Source organism: Mustela lutreola, chromosome 1 (assembly GCF_030435805.1).
Source record: "Mustela lutreola isolate mMusLut2 chromosome 1, mMusLut2.pri, whole genome shotgun sequence".
Classification (NCBI taxonomy): Eukaryota; Metazoa; Chordata; class Mammalia; order Carnivora; family Mustelidae; genus Mustela; species Mustela lutreola.
This window is the reverse complement of record NC_081290.1, coordinates 263,475,990-263,495,440: the sequence shown is the minus strand read 5'-3', so window position 1 is coordinate 263,495,440 and position 19,451 is coordinate 263,475,990. Positions and strand designations below refer to the sequence as shown.

General features: G+C 48.9%; 1 protein-coding gene across 9 annotated transcripts in view; it reads right to left on the bottom strand.

Moving 5' to 3' along the window:
- The window catches only part of PRR5L (proline rich 5 like), a 146,112-nt gene that overhangs the window by 49,138 nt on the left and 77,523 nt on the right, over nt 1-19,451 (bottom strand). For 5 of the 9 annotated variants that reach the window (XM_059139987.1, XM_059139946.1, XM_059139971.1 and 2 more), the window contains exons 2-3: nt 2,178-2,466; nt 704-784 (exon numbers count right to left, since the gene is read on the bottom strand). In XM_059139987.1, the coding sequence (XP_058995970.1) occupies nt 704-784; nt 2,178-2,341 (245 nt within the window). In that variant the 5' untranslated portion in view covers nt 2,342-2,466. Of the gene's footprint in view, nt 1-703; nt 785-2,177; nt 2,467-10,140; nt 10,220-13,449; nt 14,033-16,817; nt 18,926-19,451 lie in introns of those variants that run through there. The other 4 variants (XM_059139961.1, XM_059140012.1, XM_059139995.1 and 1 more) reach the window with 3 other exon arrangements.

The following is a 19,451-nucleotide window of genomic DNA, read 5'->3' as shown; positions in this document are numbered from 1 at the left end:
AGTGAATAAATTTATGAAAAGCTGACACTACTGAGAAGATTCTGGAAGACAAGAAACCCCTCAAGGACCACATCTTACTGAGGGTTGTATTGCCAAAACTTTACCGTAATGACTGCCACAACGCACATAGTCATAAGAGCCCCCAGTACTTCGAGAGCCCTGACCCTGTCCTAACAGGTCATTTATACAATATTTCAATTTAAATCTCTACAAGAATCCTAGGAAGTAGGCACATTTCCCATCCATACTTCATGTAAGAGGAAACTGAGGAACAAAGAAGTTGGTAAGAAACTTAAGTTAGTAAAAGCCACAAGGGCAACAGAATTCCAAACAGTCTGGTTTTAGCCATGAGGCCATCTTGCCCAATATGGCACCTATTGATTAAGCAGGGCACAATCCCTATGTACAGATGTGACATCTGCCGTATGTCAACCCTCCACCCCGTGGTTGCCCCCACCGTGCCCCACAAAGGAATAAATGGATGAACCCGCCATGGATCATTATTATCTAGACAGATAAGGGTCTTGGAGCTTAGTAGCCCTATGAGCCAGTAAAAGTTGACAGAAGCTATAAGAACCAAGCAGACAAAAACTTTAAGCTAAGGCTGCCAGTGGGACAGCCCCCACTGCCCCAGCTCAGGCCGACAGAGGGGAACCTCAGGTCCACAGGTGGAAAATGGCCCCTGACCTAGTCATCCACGTACCTGATGTTTTCATTCAGTGCATACAGCTCGTTGCTTTGCAAGCCACCTCCTTTGAAGACATTGATCACGGCAGTCTGGACGCTATGGGGGAAACAGAAATGAGCCCTCGTTAAAGGATCTGCCTGCCTAGGGGAGCCTCAATCAACAGCTCAGGGCTAAAAGCAGGTGCAAGGGCCAGGGAACCCATGGCACAAACAGGGCCCCGTTTTCCATCCCTAGAAATCCATTATTTCCTTCCCCGGGTCAGTGGAGAGACAGGAAGAGTGAGACCAAGAAGATCCAAAAGCAGACCCTGCCCCCCAAGTTTCTCAAAGGCAAGCCGGTCTTCCTCACTGGCCCCATCGGCCGCGCTGCTAGCAAGCAGCCCTCACAAAGGACAGATGCTGGGATGTGCTCTCAGGACGCTGGGCCTGGAGGAATTCAAAATGGCACAAGCGGATGCCTGGGGTTCCTTCACTTAGGAGGTCCCTGTCCCTGCAAGGTCCCTGTCCTTGCCTGTGTGCCTGGGGCTGATATGAACTGCTTTTTCCTTGTATTTTTGATAGGGTTACCTTGGAAGAGTCTCACTGAGGCTAGCCTCTCTTGCCCCTTCCATTCCCCTCCTGGGAGGTGCAGAGGCATTGGTGGGTTAGTCCCTGGAAGGGCCACAGCTAAGTCTTGACTCCACAGGCTCTGCGGCACCAGCCCATGTCAGCAAGCAGCAGACTGCAATCTCTTCTTTATCGAGGATCCCAGGGCTTTTTTTTTTTTTTTTTTAAGAACACAGATCCATTCACAGCGAAACATGTCAGAGCCCCATCTTCAGCCCCATTGCAAGAGTTGTGCATTCATGAGAAAATCCAGAATGAGTCAAAGCATAAAGAATTCAGTAATGTTTTAAAATAATGATATGCTAGGTGCTTGGGAGGCTCAGTCAGTTAAAATCATGAGGCATTTAATTCATCCAAAGAGTAATGGCTAGATACGAAAGCAGCAGCCCAGAGGGATGCAAAACGTGGTGTTGATTCTGTCTCCACTCATTGCTTGGTGTATAAAACATCGGCTAGACCCTGCATAAAAGCCAGTATCACCTTCCCCATGCACCTGTGGCTCATTATACCACTCATGGGGCTTATGTCTTACCTTCCCAGAGAGGTAACAGGTGACTTGAGGTTCCTTACTCGGGCCCACCCCCGGGTACGTGAATAGGCTGGGGTTGACCAAGAAGCAGGAACAGAAGCCGTCAATTCCAACCCAAATTTCCTGGGCCAGTTAACTGACTTGGGTTGCCAGAGGCCACCAGGGGCTCAAACAAGGGAAGGCAGCGGACATGTCGTCCACAGGAAAATGTGCTTTCTTCAACAGCTGCCTAGCTGTACAATCATGACCTTCTGGAACAGAGCTCTCCAAAGGAGCAGAAGCTAAGCCAGTCCCCAGGCCCTGCTCTGGCCGTTGGCCACCGTCCACTTCACGACAATCGCCCCCTCCCCGTTACCTGTTCCAGGCCGAGTTGGAGCTGAGCTGCAGAGCCTGCCGGGCTGCTTGGAACCGGGGCAGATCGCTGAGCACTGGGGAGCTCATGAAACGCGGCCTGGGCCTGCGGAAGGAGCCCATCTTGTGGAACTCAGTGGGCAGACTGGGAGCGAAGCCGCGGGTCATAAGTCCAGGTGAGGGGAGCGCCTTCTCCTCTGGACCAGAAGGTTCCGAGTGCCCCCGGGAAGGGCTTCTCCCAGGGCTGCCCTCCGGTTCTCAGGATTTCTTAAAACCACAAATTTAGCCAACACCTGAAAAGAAAGGACGCTTTGTATTGAAAAGTCCCAGGTTGAGCAGATCATTTTAGAGGAGATTGGCGGGGATTTTCCAGCCACACCATTTTAAAAACGACTCCAGCACCCGGCAATAACATCCATCCCCTACCAGCTCCCATTCACAGGTTTTCACGGGTCTCCTTTTGACTCTAACACCGTGCCTGCCCCAGGTGGGAAGCCAGTGACAATGGGCATAGGTTAAGGCAATCCTACAGAAAAGTGATTTCTACGCTGTGCTTGACGGTGGTTCCTATAAACACCAAGGTCTGGGCACTGGCTGGGTTTCTGTAGACGCCGCATCACTGTGCATTAAGAGATGGCTTTTTAAAAAACTCCTTAACAAAAGAACACAGGAGCTCCTTCTCCTGGCACTAAAGACCTTCCATGATCTGCCCTGAGCATGCCAGCCCATGTGTAGTGCTCAGTATTTCCCGAAGCATCAGTGCCTCCTCACTCGGGCCCATCTCACCATCCTTATGTGCTGTTCACTCATTCATTCCATCAGAACATATTTACTGAGTGTTCGTCATCGATTAACCACTGGGAGCTGTGGAGCATCCAGATTTCTAAGACGTAGTCCCTGCCCTCAAGAGGCTCAGGGTCTACTGAGAACACAAATGTCTGTGTATCCATATACACAATAATTATTGTTTCCTGATTTTATTTATTTTTTTAATAAATTTTAATTCCAGCCGAGTTGACATCAGTGTTGGTTTCAGGTGTACGACACAGGGATCCAACACCTCCATGCATCCCTGGGGCTCTTCGTGACAAGGGTCCTCCCTAACCCGCAGCCTCTGCTCCCCCCACCCCCCCCACCTCCCCTCCGGTCACCCTCAGTTTGTTCTCTATAGGTAAGAGTCCGTTTCTTGATCTGCCTCCCTCTCTATTTTGCCTTTGCTCGTTTGCTTTGTTTCTTAAATTCCACATGAGTGAAATCGTATGGTATTATTCTTCTGCTGACTTATTTCACTGAGCGTAACATAGTACACTCTAGCTCCATCCATGATGTCGCACACGGCAAGATTTCATTCTTTCTGAAGGCTGAGTAATATTGCCTTGTCTTTATACACCACGCCCTCTTCATCCACTCATCAGTCCGTGGTCACTTGGGCTGCTTCCCTATTTTGGCTACTGCAGTTAATGCTGCTATAAATAGAGGAACACTCGTATCTCTCTGAATTAGTGTTTCTGGTTTTTTGTTTTGTTTTGTTTTGTTGGTGTTTTTTTATTTGTTTATTTTTGTTTTTTGGTAAATATCCAGTGGTGTGACTCCTGGATCATAGGGTGGCTCTATCTTCAAGCAATATATACTGACCATACATCATGCACCGGCCACTCACCCAGGTACTGGGGATGCAGTGGTGGCTCTGGACAACACGGTCACTGCCCGGTAGAGCTCACCACCAGTGGGCAGGGCTCCACGCCATGCTTCTTCCCTCTCCCTAGCTTCTGATCGTTTTTACTGCTTCCCTTGCCCAGAATTCCCTTCCTTTTCTTCTCTCCTTATCTAGATCTAACTTATCCTGCAGGGCTGGGCTCAAGGATCCTGTCCCCTGAGCAGTTCCCAGGACTTGATGGCTTTTTGGTTAATGGTCATGGCTTTGGAATGAACCCGGGTTTGAGTCTTAACCAGGCCCCACCCCAGCTGCATGACCTGGGGCACATGGGGTCCAAGAGTCCAAGACTATGAGCAGTGCCACCCACGCAGGTCTGACGAGAGGAGACATGAGATTGTGTGATGCACCCGGCAGAATGGCACGCCCAAAACTCGTTTTCCTCAGCACCTCTGCTCCTGTCATTTTAGTCTCAGATTCTTTTTTTAATTTTAAGATTGTATTTATTTAAAGGAGAGAGAGCAAGAGCCCAGCAGGTGGAGTACCAGGCAGAGGGAGAAGCAGGCTCCCCGCAGAGCAAGGAGCCCAATGTGGGATTCCATCTGCCCCTCCACCTGCTTCTCAGGATGAACCCACAGTGACTTAACATTTTTCAGTATGTACCGCAGAAATCAAAATAGGCCTGCTCCCTTTCCAAGTCTCAATGACTACTCAAGTGCCATTGGAATTTGGAAAGATCTTTGCAAATCATCAGACGAGGCCAAGAAGAAATAAAACCATGGAGCCCCTTCAGAAGCCTTCCACAGGTTGGCGTTGGGATTTCATTTGCCCAGTAAAGGTCCCACTGTTGAAAGAGGATCCATTTTGCTGCCCTTCTTTAAACACGCCTGCTAAGTGCAATACATTGGTGTAATTACAGGATATTAACTCCTTTTACGAGGACCTGAGACTTGAGGTGACCGAGCGGCCTCCCACTCAGGGCACTGCTACAGGGAAGTAGAAAGGTGAGTTGAATGGCCCGTCCTCGTGTTTTACTTCCTGGCTTCCTGCTGCAACAGCCACAAACCCAGGAAGCTGTGGGACAGGGAGGACTGTGGGGCCGGCTCCTGTCCCCTCCCCTGCTCAGTCGGCAGCCCTCAGGCCTCGCGCTCCAGGATGTGTACACATCCACCAAGTCACACAGGTGGGCAGCCCCATCCACCTGAGGCCCCTTTTATTTTATTTTTATTTTTATTTTTTTAAGATTTTATTTATTTATTTGACAGAGAGAGATCACAAGTAGGCAGAGAGGCAGGCAGAGAGAGAGAGGAGGAAGCAGGCTCCCTGCTGAGCAGAGAGCCCGATGCGGGGCTCAATCCCAGGACCCTGAGATCATGACCTGAGCCGAAGGCAGAGGCTTTAACCCACTGAGCCACCCAGGCGCCCCAATGAGGCCCCTTTTAAATAAGAATAATTTTCAGCCCTAAGAATGATGAGCACAGCCCCCACACCCTGTCACCAGCTGCAGAGTGACACACAACAGGCAGCTGCCGCCAACTCCGTTGTCACCTGTCGGATCTGCCCCCCACAGACCCCCACTGGCTGAAGACTGTGGGAAGCTGCCTCTGTTTGCACCATTCCTGCTTCGGGAGAGAGTCAGGAGGCCTTCCCCAAGCATGGACAGGAGCAGCCTGAAGGGAAGAGCGGGTGCTGTGCCCCACCCACCGTATCCGCCCGCCACCACTGCGCTGGCCCCTCAGGCAGACTGGTTCTGACCTAACCATGACAAATCAGAAAATGACAAGACAGAGCCCTGTGTACAGATGGCCAAAGTGAAGCCCAGAGGACCAGAGCAACTTGTCCAGTGTCTCTCAAGTAGGAGCTGGCACTGGCTAGAACTCAGGTTCCCCAGCTACAGATCTAGAAAGTTCCCCAGGCCCCACCTAGGCTGTTCCATAACCTCCTTAAAGAGGCACCAGCCCTTCCTCCGTATCCTCAAGCCTAAGCTCACTGCCCAAGACACAGATGAAGGAAGGATAGGAACACACAAGGCACTGACGGCCTGCCTGTCGCGGTGCCAAGCACTGTCACAGCAGGTGAAATTACCACCCTCACAGAACCCCACTTCAAGATCCGAGTAATCTGCCAGAAGTCACAAAGCCAGGTGACAGACTGCTGTCTGGTGTCCAGACTGACCTCACTCCATAGCCTGTCCCAATTTTGTCATGCTACCAAACTCAACCAAGAACCAGAAGCTATGACATCAGTCAAGAACACCTACTCATGAGATTTCATTTCCGTTTAAATCTCATGTGCCCGAGACAGATAAATGGGCATAAGGAACTCTAGGACCACATCTGACAGGGGCAAGAGGAGCCGTGGGGAGAAGGGAAGAAAAGAGAAAGTGTTGACTGCCTTAGTTAGACACTCCATTCCTCCCCAGCTCTGTGACCTTTGTAAGTCACTTGACCTCTCTGAGCCTTGACATCCTTCTGCATGAAATGAGCACCCTAAGGGTGACTACCTCAGCATCGTAGGGGGATAAAATGAGCATGTATTTGTAAAACACTTAGAGAGGATGAGTAGTGGCAAACAGCTATGTAAGTGCTTGTTAAATAAATAAGATACCTTGTTATTCTACATCTCCAAGCAATGACAGCGGTGGAAATACAGCAACATTACCCTGTTTCTGGTAACCTTACTGACATCTGGAAAACACTCCGCTCAGGAGGATACAAGGCCTCCAAGCTGCCATCGTGGTCACAGAGCTGAGGCCGTGCCCCCCCTCATGCCTCCGGCAACATACTTCTTTACTGAACCTTCACCTCCGTGTGGCCGTCCCTCAGTTTCAGAGCGTTTCCACACATCGCCACACTCGTAAATCTTACCCTAACCCTGCACGGCAGGTTGAGAAGGGATCCTGTCAGATCAGGAAACTGAGGCTACGTGATTTGACCACAGCTGGGAGGCAGTTAGGGTGGGGAACCAGATCTGACCCCAAGTCCTCTAACCTCAAGCCTGTCCTGCCAGAACATTCTTCTTTTTTCCCCGTATGTATGTTAAAATATTTTCATTATGCAATATACGTAAAAAGGAATTTATACACACACGCAAATATATGCATAGTAAACAATGATAAACTTCCACCTGCTTAAGAAAGAGGATGCTACCTTGGAAACCCCCCCCCCCGTGTTCTTATTTTTCAGATAACAGCACATCTACTTACTTATCATAAAAAAAAGTAAACATGCACATAAATCTATAACATACGAAGTGAAAAAGGCCTTACTCTGGACATGTAGTGTCGAGAAGCTCTCTGCCCAGAACTTGCCGAGACGACAGACATGTTCTAGATCTGTGCGGTCCAAGGTGTAGCTACTAGCCACGTGGCCAATGAGCACTTCTGACGTGGCCAATGTGGCTGAGGAAGCGAATTTTATTTTAATGTAATTTTTAACTCCATACACACATGTCTACACACTATCTGAATAAAAATGGGTCACCTGTTCTTTCCTCTTAAGACATCATGGCTATCTTCCCGTATCACCACATACTAACCTACTTCATTATTTTTAATGGTTCCTTTATTCTGTTTGGGGGGATACCACACTTGATGTAACCAATCCCCATTTTGGTGGCTTCCAGTTTTTCGTTCCTGCAAAGAATGAACATATCTAGCAGTTTCGGGGACCCCATGCCTCTAACACCCACTGCCGCTCTAGCCAGAAATAGCGCGGCCGAAAGGGAGCTGGGAGGTCTCATGGCTGTAGCTCCCAAGGATGAGTGGCCACGAGTGGCTTTGGAATCAGGCAAGCCCTGGCATCGAGGAACATTCTTTTTTTTTTTTTTTTTTTTAAGATTTTATTTATTTATTTGACAAGCAGAGATGACAAGTAGGCAGAGAGGCAGGCAGAGAAAGAGGGGGAAGCAGGCTCCCTGCTGAGCAGAGAGCCCGATGTGGGGCTTGATCCCAGGACCCCAGGATCATGACCTGAACCGAAGGCAGAGGCTTTAACCCACTGAGCCACCCAGGCGCCCCAACGAAGAACATTCTGCTGCTCACTGATGGTGACAGGCAGGAAGCCTGGTGCCCCAGGGGGAGCTCTGAATATTACGTTCGATGACAAATGACGTGATTCCATTAAAGATCATGAGAGAATGAGCTCACCCTGGATTTGCCAGGTGGGCCACAAATGCCACCACTTGTATCCTTACAACACGCGGGCAAGACACCAGTAGCCACAGGCAGCAGCAGGAAAGGGAACGACGCAGATTCTCCCACAGCGCCCCCCGGAGGAAGCACAGCCCCGGGACCCCTTACTTCTGGACTTCGGACCTCCAGAATTACAACAGAACGCCTTGAGGCTGTTTTAAACCACCAAGGTTGTGGTAATTTCTTATTGCAGGCCCGAGAAATGAATGTATTCACAGTGTGGCCTGGGACCACCCTGACTGCAGTCTCGACATCCAGAAAAGGGGGAACAGGAAGAGTTACTTTGGAGACCTGTGGCGACATGGAGGAGGAGGAGGAGGAGGAGCTGTGAAGTAACCTGGCAGGGATCCAGGAACTATTAGGGGTGACAAGCAGGTGCAGTGAAGGTTCTGAGCAAAGGTGCCAGAGCCGGGCTAGGTGCCATCACTTACTGTGTGACCTGGCAGGGGACTTAGGATTGGTATGAGGGGTGAAAGAGATGACTCAAGTAAGGCTTAGAATAGTCCCGGTATACAGCAAGTGCTTGATAAATGCCACCTATTCTTTTTATTTTTGTTACCCCTGCCACCACCACAGTGATAACCCGCTCAGGCTGTTGCAACCAAAGACCGCAGACAGCAGGACATAAACAACAGAAATGAATTTCCTCATAGTTCTGGAAGCCAGAAGCTCAAGATCCAGGTGTCGGCAGAGTTGGCTTCTGCTGAGGCACCCCCCTCCTTGGCGTACAGACGACCACCTTCCCTCTGTGTCCTCGCAGGGCCCTCCCTCTGCGTACGTCCATCTCTGCGTGTGTGTGTCCAAATTTCCTTTTAGTATATGCACCCCAGTCGGGCTAGATTAGGGCTCACCTAAGAGGCTCACTTTAACTTTATCACCTCTTTATTTTTATTTTTTTAAGACTTTATTTATTGATTTATTTATTCATTTGACAGAGAGGTAGAGAGAGCCAGAGAGCACAGGCCAGCGGCGGAGTGGGGGTGGTAGAATGGCAGAGGGAGAGGGAGAAGCAGACTCCTCACTGAGCAGGGAGCCTGATGCAGGGATTCAATCCCAGGACCCTCAGATCATGACCTGAGCTGAAGGCAGACGCTTAACTGACTGAACCACCAGGCGCCCCTCATCACCTCTTTAAAAGCCCTACTTCCAGATACAGTCACATTCGAAGGGACCAGGAGCCAGGTTCTGAACATACAAAGCGGCAGCAGGGGCGTGGGGGGGATCACACAATTCAGCCACAACCACCACCACCACCATCATCATCATCATCACAAAAATTTCCTTGCCTAACGTGTCAGAGTTAAAGAAACCGGTGTTTTGGTGGCTGTTCTCCTGCGAAGGACCAGTTAACATTTAGAGGCATGTGCTTCTAAAAGGATATAAATGGTGAAGTGGTGGGTGCTTATGTTATCTGGAAAGCTGGGGTTCCGGACACATGAAGGGCTGTGGAGGTTCCCCTCACTGGCCTTGCTCCCCAGGCTCACTACACAGGGATTTCTTTGAAAACCTCCACACACGGGATCCAAGATAGGTTTCTTGGAGGGGAAACAAACACACAAACAAAAAACAAAAAACAAACCAAAAAAAAAAATCCAGTGGTGTCTCACGTTCTCCTCCCAGAGGCCTCGGCAGGGGGGAGCGGGGCACAGGCCTGTAGGCCAACCCAGAGGGCCGAGGAGGGCAGTGTACTTAGTAGAAAATGCAAATCAGTTCCACTCAGGCTCCAACGCTGCACTCTGAAAGGGGAAGTAGAACCATGGCCCAACTTAAAATAAAGAAGTGAGTGGCTTATAATGACTCTGAGGCTTCCAGGAAAAAGCCATTCTGAGGGTAAATAACAAAGAAGTCAAAGAAAACTGAGAAAACACAGTTGATGGGAAGGCCCAGAAAACAAGGAGAGGCCAGTTTCCAGGGAAACCGTTGAGAAGGCCGAATTTACACTCCCCCCTCAGGAGCTCCTGCAGTCAGGAGACCCCCGGCGCAGCTCCTTCGCTGGGACCTGAACACAGACAAGAAGGGCCAGTGTCCTTCAGCACCGTCAGGATTTGCCCAGTCGGCTCTGGTCGCCGCCAGAGTCATCTCGATGGTAACGTGGATGAGGAGAGTGATAGCTCCACTTACCGAGGGCCCGCTGTGAAACACACACTTGACATATTCTCTCAGTGGTTCCAACATGAACTTAGGGGGTCTCGGCCAAAACCTTTAACAGATGAGGACAGAAAGTTTTAGAGTGTGTCACATCTTGGGGACGCGTGTATATTACACATGCGCTCATGTGTGCGGAGTCTAAATGAATTGCTTATTTTATACTGTATGTACCAGCCGAATGTTTGAAAGAATCCATGTGCTGTGACCATCCCCACCTTACAGAGAAGGAAATGGATGTGCTCAATGTTTACCTTGTCTAAGGTCATATAGCTTATGGCAAGAAACTCACCACCCAGAGCCCTTGATACCCATGTCACTTTGTTGCTCCCATGCCTTCGAAGCATCCCACAGCTCTCAGAATAAATCCCTAAACCCCATCCTCATAACCTCACCTCCTGCTACTCTGCACCCCAGCTCATTGGTCTTCTTTCATTTCCTCCAACACGACCTGTTCTTCCCTGCCTCAGGACCTTTGCATATGCAATGCCCTATGTGAAATACTGCCTATCCACTTCTCCAGGCTCAAACCCACAGACCCTTTATCACCTGTCTTTTATTTGCTGAGAGAGCTTTCTTTCCCCTCACTCTTGCTTAGGTCACATGACCCCAGAGAATACCCTCCTCACCCCCTTTGTTGTCCTGTCACCCAGTAAAGGACTACAGAATTAGTTATTATTTTTGTGAGGTCCATAAAATCAAGGACTCTGTCTATCCTGTTCCCAGGCACTTGGTACAGTGGAGGAATTCTGCAGACACTTGAAGAATGAGCAAATAAACCAGCCACCATAAGAGGCACTACTACTGGGAGACTTGGGAACTGTACGTCCCTGTCAGCTGAGAATACCAGCACCCAGAATTACACAAGGCTTTACCATATGAAATATCCCGGGATTGAAATCTAAGAAATCTGGGCTTGAATCCAACCTCTGCAATTGATTATCTGGGTGACCTGAGTAAATGACTCAAGTTTCCTCATCTTCAGGGGTGTCTGGGTGGCTCAGTCAGTTAAGCATCTGCCTTCAGTTCAGGTCATGATCCTGAGGTCCTGGAATTGAGCCCTGCATGGGGCTCCCAGCGGGGTGCCAGCTTCTCCCTCTCCCTCTGGTGCTCCCCCTCGTTGTGCTCTCTATTAAATAAATAAATAAAATCTTAAAAAAAAAAAAAACAAAAACAAAGCTTCCTCATCTTCAAAAGAGTGGTGTGCCCATCTCCATGAGATAACCTAGATCTCATGTGGCCAATCCAAGGCCCCTCCCTTATACTCATGGCTAGTGTTAATATTTTCATAACACACTGTGTTCACAAAACCCTCGCAGGTTCCAGGAGATGACCTATAACTCGGATATGGGGTAACAGGCACTGCCACACACTGCTGGAAGGAGAGCAATGTGGGGCAGCTGCTAGGAATGGAAATCTGGCAAGATCTACCATAAGGACAAAGGCTATGCTCTCTGACCTAGCAATTCTACTTCCAGAAATTTTACTCTAGGCATGTCAAGGGACTTACATAACCAGGGTTTTTACCACTGCCTTCTTTACAACTGTGGCAGATGGGAAATAACCCAGATGCCCAGCAACAGAAACCTGGCTATGGAAACCTGGGTGTCCCCCACGCTAGAATCCCACGCAGCTCGAAGAATGAATGGGAAAACTATGGGCTGACTGGCGTGCCCTCCCGTCCAAATGAAAGTGTGCTAAACACAGAATCGTGTGTATATTATGCTACCATCTAAGTAAAAGAAGATGAAAAGAGCATTTATATATTTCATTGCGCTGCATAAAGTATCTCTGGAAAGACAAGCCAGAAATTCAGAACACCTGTTTCCCCCAAGGAAAAGAGCTGAGTGACAGGGACCCAGGGAAGACTTTTCTCTGCAAACCTGTTTGCACCTTTGAATTTTGAAACACGAATATGTACGACATATTCAAATAAATAAGTAAAACAACAGTGATGCTTCCCACCCCACTCACAAAAGACAAAACACAAAGGTTATTAATTTGTTCAAAGTCACTCAGACGCTTGGAAGAAGTACAGATTTGAACTTGCCTTCTGATCCCAAATAAGCGATCAGTTATAGTTCATTCATTCAACACAAATTTATTTCTTCACTTATTCTACAAGAGGAGTTGCCTTGTACAGGGACACACAGGTCAGAAAAACAAACCCTAGGGGAAGAAAAGAAAATGAAAGGAAGACCAATTTCTTTCCCTTTTTTGCCCCACGTGTCCCAAACTGGCCACACTTTGTAGAACATCACAGACAGCGGGCAGGACCTGTCCCGGCTAAAGAAGGCAGTCCCTCCTCAATCCAGTACGGCTTTTGCCACTTCAGGACACAAGCTCAATTTTGCCAGATCTGAATTTTCCAACAGATGCCAAAAATCCAGGTTTTTAAAAAATGCAAAATCATGTGGCTCGGCAACAAATTCATCAAGCCCACTCGCACTTTAGGGTCCTAACGTAGAGGTTTGGGACCTTTATTTTATCCCATCACAGCTCTGACCACCAGCCCTCTCACACCTTCCCTAGGGGCCTCTCTAAGGTGTGACGTAAGCCCCCACAAACCAGCCACTGTGGGCTTGGGCAAGTCACTTCCCTTCCTGAGGTCTGCTGGCTTACCAGTTGATGAAGAGCTCGGCCTCGCTGGTGGCCACCAGCCCCTCGGCATTGCCAGCTCTCCATTCAGCCCCTACCCTGACTGACTGCCCTACAGAACCGAGCACCTCTGAGAGACAAGGCAGCGTGACCATGACCCCGGCCATGACAGGGCACAAACCTAAAACCAGCCCCCACCTAGCCACCACCCCATCTAAGTCCTACCCACTCACTGACTGTGCCCTGGAACCACGAGCTCCCCTTAGTATTACAGACACACTCTTGCAACAGGGTGAGCCAAGAGCACATGGGGCATGGTGAGAAGAAACCTACAGTAATAACCAGGACCTACTGAGCCAACCCAGGAAACTAGATCTGACCCCCACACACCCCACCTCAGCCCACCAGACAGGAACCAAGTCAGAAGTGGGTGTTCAAGAGCGCAGAGACCATTCTGTGAATCCTCTACCATGACTTAACTTTACTCCATCACCAAGGAGAATATACTAGCTTTCATCAGGGCCCAGCCAGGACGGTCAGGACGGTGCCACGCCTGCTTCTATCTAGCATCTCAGGTCATCTCCACTTGAAACTAACAAGGCAGGTTTAATCTTCCCATGTCCCCGATGAAGAAACTGACGCACAGGGATTAACCTGCCCAAAGTCAGAAGATGAGTAAGATCCTACCTGATTCCACAGCCTGAGCTCCTAACCGCTGGGGTTTAAGCAACACTCCCATCTGCCACACGCAGAGGTGAGAGAGGTGACCACCACCCGGGGCTTCCCTTCATGCTCGCCATCAACAGCTTCTTGCCTGGCACACTCTGCCTCTCGCAGGAAGGAGGCACCGTTTTCTCAGGGCCCTAACCAGCTTGTGAGGTCATTGTGCTTGTTTACTTGTTCACTGACAAGCCCCGATGGCATATAAGTTCCTCAAAGCCTGAGACCTGGCCTGTCCCGTCCCCTGCCGTGCCCTGCTGCGAGCACAGTGCTGGGCACATACAAGGTAAACATCTCTGAATGATGGAATGACACGTGGACGTCCAGGCCACCCAGCAGAGCAGCCTTCCCGCTGCTGAGGGACCAGAAAAATTCTCTCCCTGGATGACCGAACTGGGGTCCGCCTAAGGATGACTGTCCACAGGAACATGGACCGTGGCTGCGTGGGCCAGGAAGCCTGGGTCTGATTACCCATGCATGGAGCCTACAGATGGGGCCCAGGAGAGGTGCCTGGGTGCAGAGTCCTGCCTTTGTTTTTTTTTTTTTTTTTTTTTTTTTTAAAGATTTTTATTTATTTATTTGACAGAGATCACAAGTAGGCAGAGAGGCAGGCAGAGGGAGAGGAGGAAGCAGGCTCCCCGCTGAGCAGAAAGCCCGATGTGGGGCTTGATCCCAGGACTCTGGGATCATGACCCGAGCTGAAGGCAGAGGCTTTAACCCACTGAGCCACCCTTTGGTTTTGATTAAGGACCAAACTTCTTCGCAACTCTTGGGAAACAAAAGCCAGCCTAGGGACAGACTCTCCCACCAACAAGAAACCATGAAGAGTCAAGTTGGGACTATGGAAAAGGCCCCACTGGAAGAATGAGACAGCTTTCTCAGTGCTCTGCTGGAAACCGACGCAGACAGAAGAGTCCCAGACAGAAGAGTCCCGAGAAGGTCAGTTTTGGCAACAGTAAAAATATTGGCGCAACAGGATGCAAGCTCCAGCGCTTATCTCCGTCTCGCCGAGCCTTCCCAGTGCCCAGAGGACTCAAAGCGCTGACGACTTGGGCCGGGCTAGCAGTCATGACTTCATCAGACCATCGCCCTCACCCTGGCCCGCAAACTACTGTATAATCACCAGAAAAAAAATCCCCTCCTTCGGTACAAGTCCAGCCACACTGTGGGGAATAACCACACATCTTATTTACTCATCTGAGAGCCCCACGGTAAGGATGGAGTTTCTTGGAGTGCAAATTGTGAGGGTGTGGCCGGTCAATGCCTTCCAAAGCGACGCTGCAGAGCCCACCAGACAACACACCAGAATGTCTAGACAGAAGCCGTCGCTGAGGCTGACCATTACCTGCGCAATTACACTTCCGACACGTACCATCTAAAACCCTGGTGGGTGACCCAGCGCTCCAAAGCTACTGTCTGGCCGACAACAAGAATTTTCAGGGTGGGGAAATGTGCTCCCGGTTAAGCTGTGCGATTTGTTAAAAATGAGCTTCACCCTCCCACTGCAAGAACAGAGTGACATGCGGGCGCCGGGGTGGCTCAGTCAGTTAAGCCTCTACCTTCGGCTCAGGTCATGATCCCAGGGTCCTGGAATCAAGCCCCGCATCAGGCTTCTTGCTCAGCGGGGAGCCTGCTTCTCCCTCTCCCATTCTCCTTGCTTGTGTTCCCTCTAGCTCTGTTCCTCTCTGTCAAATAAATACAAAAAATCTTAAAAAAAAAAAAAAAAAAAAGAGCAGGGTGACTTTTTTTTTTTTTTTTTCCCCATGAGAAAACGGGATCAAGGGAAAGGAAACTTCTGGGTCCCATAGCCAAAGACAGAGAGCACTGAATAGAGACTCAGAAAACTAAAGAGGCTGCCGGGATCTGATCACTTCACAGAGGTCACGGGGCCACTTCAAGTTCATTCAACAACCGAACATTAGGAGGTCCAGCGTGTGCCAGGATCTGAGAAGAGAAAGCACAGAGGGAAGGAAGAACAAAGTACCTGCTTCCCTGGGGCTCAGGGGCTCGCCAAAAACACTCCCCAGGTCACAGGATGAATGCAAATTGACAACCCTACTTGGAAGATGGGCAGGGGAGACAAGATTGAGGCAGAAAGGTGAATCACCTTTTCTAGTTACAAGGCAAAGCTATTAAGGGATGTGTGGACGACTCAGTCGGATCGGCTCGGGTCATGATCCCAGGACCCCTGGATCAAGTCCCTGATGGGGCTCCTTGCTCAGTGGGGAGACTACTTCTTCCTCTGCCTGCAGCTCCCTGACAAATAAATGTGCTCTTTCTATGACAAATAAATACAAAATCTTTAAAAAAGACCAAAAAAAAGGCAAAGCTATTAAGAGGTCAAGTGAAAAACACGGGTTCTCCATTTCTCACCAGTTACTCCAAAAAACATGGATGCTGGAGCCTAGAAAGGAAATGTGGGGAAGGAAACACAAGCTTTCATGAGCCTTTCAGAAGCTTGAGTATCTTTTTTCAGTTGTGATAGGCAAGGACAGAATTTTAAAAAAATCACAGGTCGGGGGCGCCTGGGTGGCTCAGTGGGTTAAAGCCTCTGCCTTTGGCTCAGGTCATGATCTCAGGGTCCTGGGATAGAGCCCCGCATCGGGCTCTCTGCTCAGCAGGGAGCCTGCTTCCTCCTCTCTCTGCCTGCCTCTCTGCCTACTTGTGATCTCTGTCTGTCAAATAAATAAATAAATAATCTTTAAGAAAAAAAAAACTTAAAAAAAAATCACAGGTCGGCAACTATTTCATGAGCACCTACTACGCTGAACACAAACATGAGCCAGATGTAATCCTACCAGCAATGAAGACACTAGAAGAGAGAACAAGAATTCGATTGTGATTAAAGACAAAGACAAGGAGGCCTGAAGCCGGGACGGCAAACTTGATTCTTATCAGGGCCGTGGCAGGGAACACCACCTCGCCAGAGAACCCAGCCTTTTTGTTGTTGTTGCTTTTTCTTTAAAGCTGGAAACCTCAAGTTTAAATATCAAGTCTCCTAATTTTCATATTTTAAACCGCAGTGGACCAGTCCCATTACTTTGTAGGTAGGGAAACTGAGGCCCAGAGCAACTGAGCAACTTGATCACGGTCCAACAGCTGGCCCACAGCAGAGTCGAGATCAGATTCCAGATCTCAACTCCTTGTCCCGTGTTGTCTCCAAGATGCCAGTTAGGACCAACGCAGGGGGCTCTTTCAACAACTCCTCTCTCTGCAAAGTTGATACCGACACCTTTCCGCGTGTCTTGAAAGTAATCGATTGTCCTATTGGTCAAGGTCAAGAATGTTTTAAAACTTTTCTCAGAACACAGCAAAGGAATACTTTGTTTACCCACCAATTTTGCCTCCAGAGACGTTATGGTGAAAGGGGTCACACAGCTTCGTGGTGGGGGACTTAGGCAGCTGGTACCCTGCAGCAGAATTCCCCGAACTGACAGCTGGAGTTGACATACCGCAAAGACGTCTGGGGAATGACGGTGAGCCAGTTCCAAAGGAGTATGTGGAATTAGACGGCAAGCGTTAATGGGTTTCCACAGAGGATTTACGCAGCTGAGGTCACGAGCAGGTTGTAACAGGGGCAGAGGCAGCTCAGTTCAGCACAATATGCACATCACAACCCTGGCTGGATCCCTGCCCCCGGTCCTTGGGAAGAAGACAAAAACAAATGCTTCTTCGAGGTATCTTCCCAGGCTCAGTTCAAGGGGACATATACTCTGGTTCCTCAACGAGGGAGCCCAAAGTGGCCCCTTAATCCTAGTCTCTGCTAAAAACCTAAAAACCTAACTGCTGTCACAGATGCCTTCAACCAAACACAGAACCCAGCCCGGGTCAAAAAGAACCAGCCAAGCCAGAGCAAGTTCTGTAACAGGTAAAGAGGAGCGAGAAAATGGTAATGCTGCTGGCAACCTGCTGTGGCGAAACCAGGACACTGGTGAACGCACTGGAAAAATCATATACTTGCACCCCAAAATTGAGGAGGAGGAAAGAGAATGAAAGCCTAGAGACATAAATACATGCCTTCGGGTAACATACGATTATACACAAAATAAACCGTACAAACACGTATGATGGGTTCTTTGGGCAGTGGCAGGGGTAACTGTTGATCATATTTTCCCACGGGGCATGGGCGAAAGAAGGAGAGATCTTCTGGTGAGTTCTATTACTTTCTGAAACCCTCTAGGCAGAGGTCATCCGTGAGCATACCAGGGTCCCAAAGAGGACCAGGCAGGTGAGGCGCTGTCTCTTAGGGCCATGCCCTTCGTGGTTATACCCTTGATGCCTCACTTGCTTGACCCTAGTCCCAGACCCGAGCGCACACACCACCCCCTTGGATAAAGAGCACTCCGGTTTCTGATTCAAAGCCCAAGCACAGAGTAAAGGTGGCAGATTTTCATTATTGGCCCATCCTTTTACTACGGAGATAAAGGAGCTAGTCATACTCCATCCAACCAGCCTCCGTCCATACTCTGTCCATCCCCTATACTCCAGAGTTTCACATAGGTGCCCCTAAATTTCCGACAAGGAGCTCAGTTCACCAGCTTGCTTTCCAGAGGTTGACAGAGCCAGATGTACCTGGCTAGGAGCTTCTGCTTTTCAATGAAGCCAGTATATAATAACACCATTTATTATCCTCCTAGAGAAATGTAATATGTTTAAAAGGTGGGGAGGAAGAGAACGCCCTCTACACATTTAAGAACATAAGAAAGCCTCCAAAACCCCAGAATATGTTAGAACTAGAACTATCGTGGATTAAAAAAAAAAAGCTTAAATTTAATAGACCGTTTAAATTCCTAGTTGATGGTAATTAGAGAGCAAGCAACATTTCTTTAAACGCTGCTAGACAGAACTTAATCCAATTTAGGTAATCACTAACCTTTGCAGATTTTTTTTTTTTTTTTTTTTTTTTTGCCCTCCCTCTCTCTCCTCTAAATGAAATCCAAGGATTGATCTACAAAGGCCATAAACTGGCAAAACATAAGAAAAGAATATTTAAAGACAGAGACTAGGTGACTATTACCACAAAAGGCCAAGTCCAATTAAAATGGAAACAGGTCTCATGAGCTCCCTAAATTATATTGCCTATAAACTGGGGATTCTAACCAGGCATCATCACAACTGAAGGTATTCTGAGGGAGGTGGGGATCCTTCCTTCCCTGCTGTCCCCCTCTGGGTACCTCCCAGGGCAGGCTAGTTGCCAGGTCTTGCTTTATGGGGTGAGAGCCATCCCCTGCCAGACCAAGGCTAGTAATCCTCTATAAAGTACCTGCAGGGACTGTCTCCTCCCATGGAGTAAAGACTCAGAACTACCCAGCTGGTCCCTTCAGGTCCCCCACTGCTCACCCACCTCCTACCGCCTCATTTCTAGAGCTCCCACACTGCTCAGGTACCCACTTCTGCTCCAGAAACATCCATGTGAACCACCAGGACTTTCTTGATTACTTGGCACCCTGGGTTCTTCACGGAAGGCTTTCAAGGGTATATATCAAAACGTCCCGGAAAGCACAAGGTGCTTAAGTTATTGGCTCTTCCGTCAGGAAAGGAACTGAACTCTCTGAGTGTCTCTTTTCACACCTTCAAATAGGGAAAAAAATATTCACCTGGTCAGATCGCTGAGAGGCTCAAATGACATCACCATGGCTGTACCTGGCTCATAAAAGCTGCCCAAGAAATACCTTGGCTTGTTTGTTTTACATGTGTAAGTTTCAAAGTAAACCTTGGCTCCCGGTCCCTGAGAAAAATCATCATTAACTCAAGTTCACCTCTGATGTCTCATCATCGCTTGGCGTCATTTACACTCCCAACCTCCTTCCTAGCTCCCTTGCCTTCTGCTTATCAGGATATCACTCCCTCTGTTCCCAAATCCCTAATCCAGCACAAAATCCCCAAAATACTGTATTCTTAACCTTCAGCAACAAAGATATTCACACTGACTTGTTAACGAATGATATGGTCTCTAAGCATTACTTCGA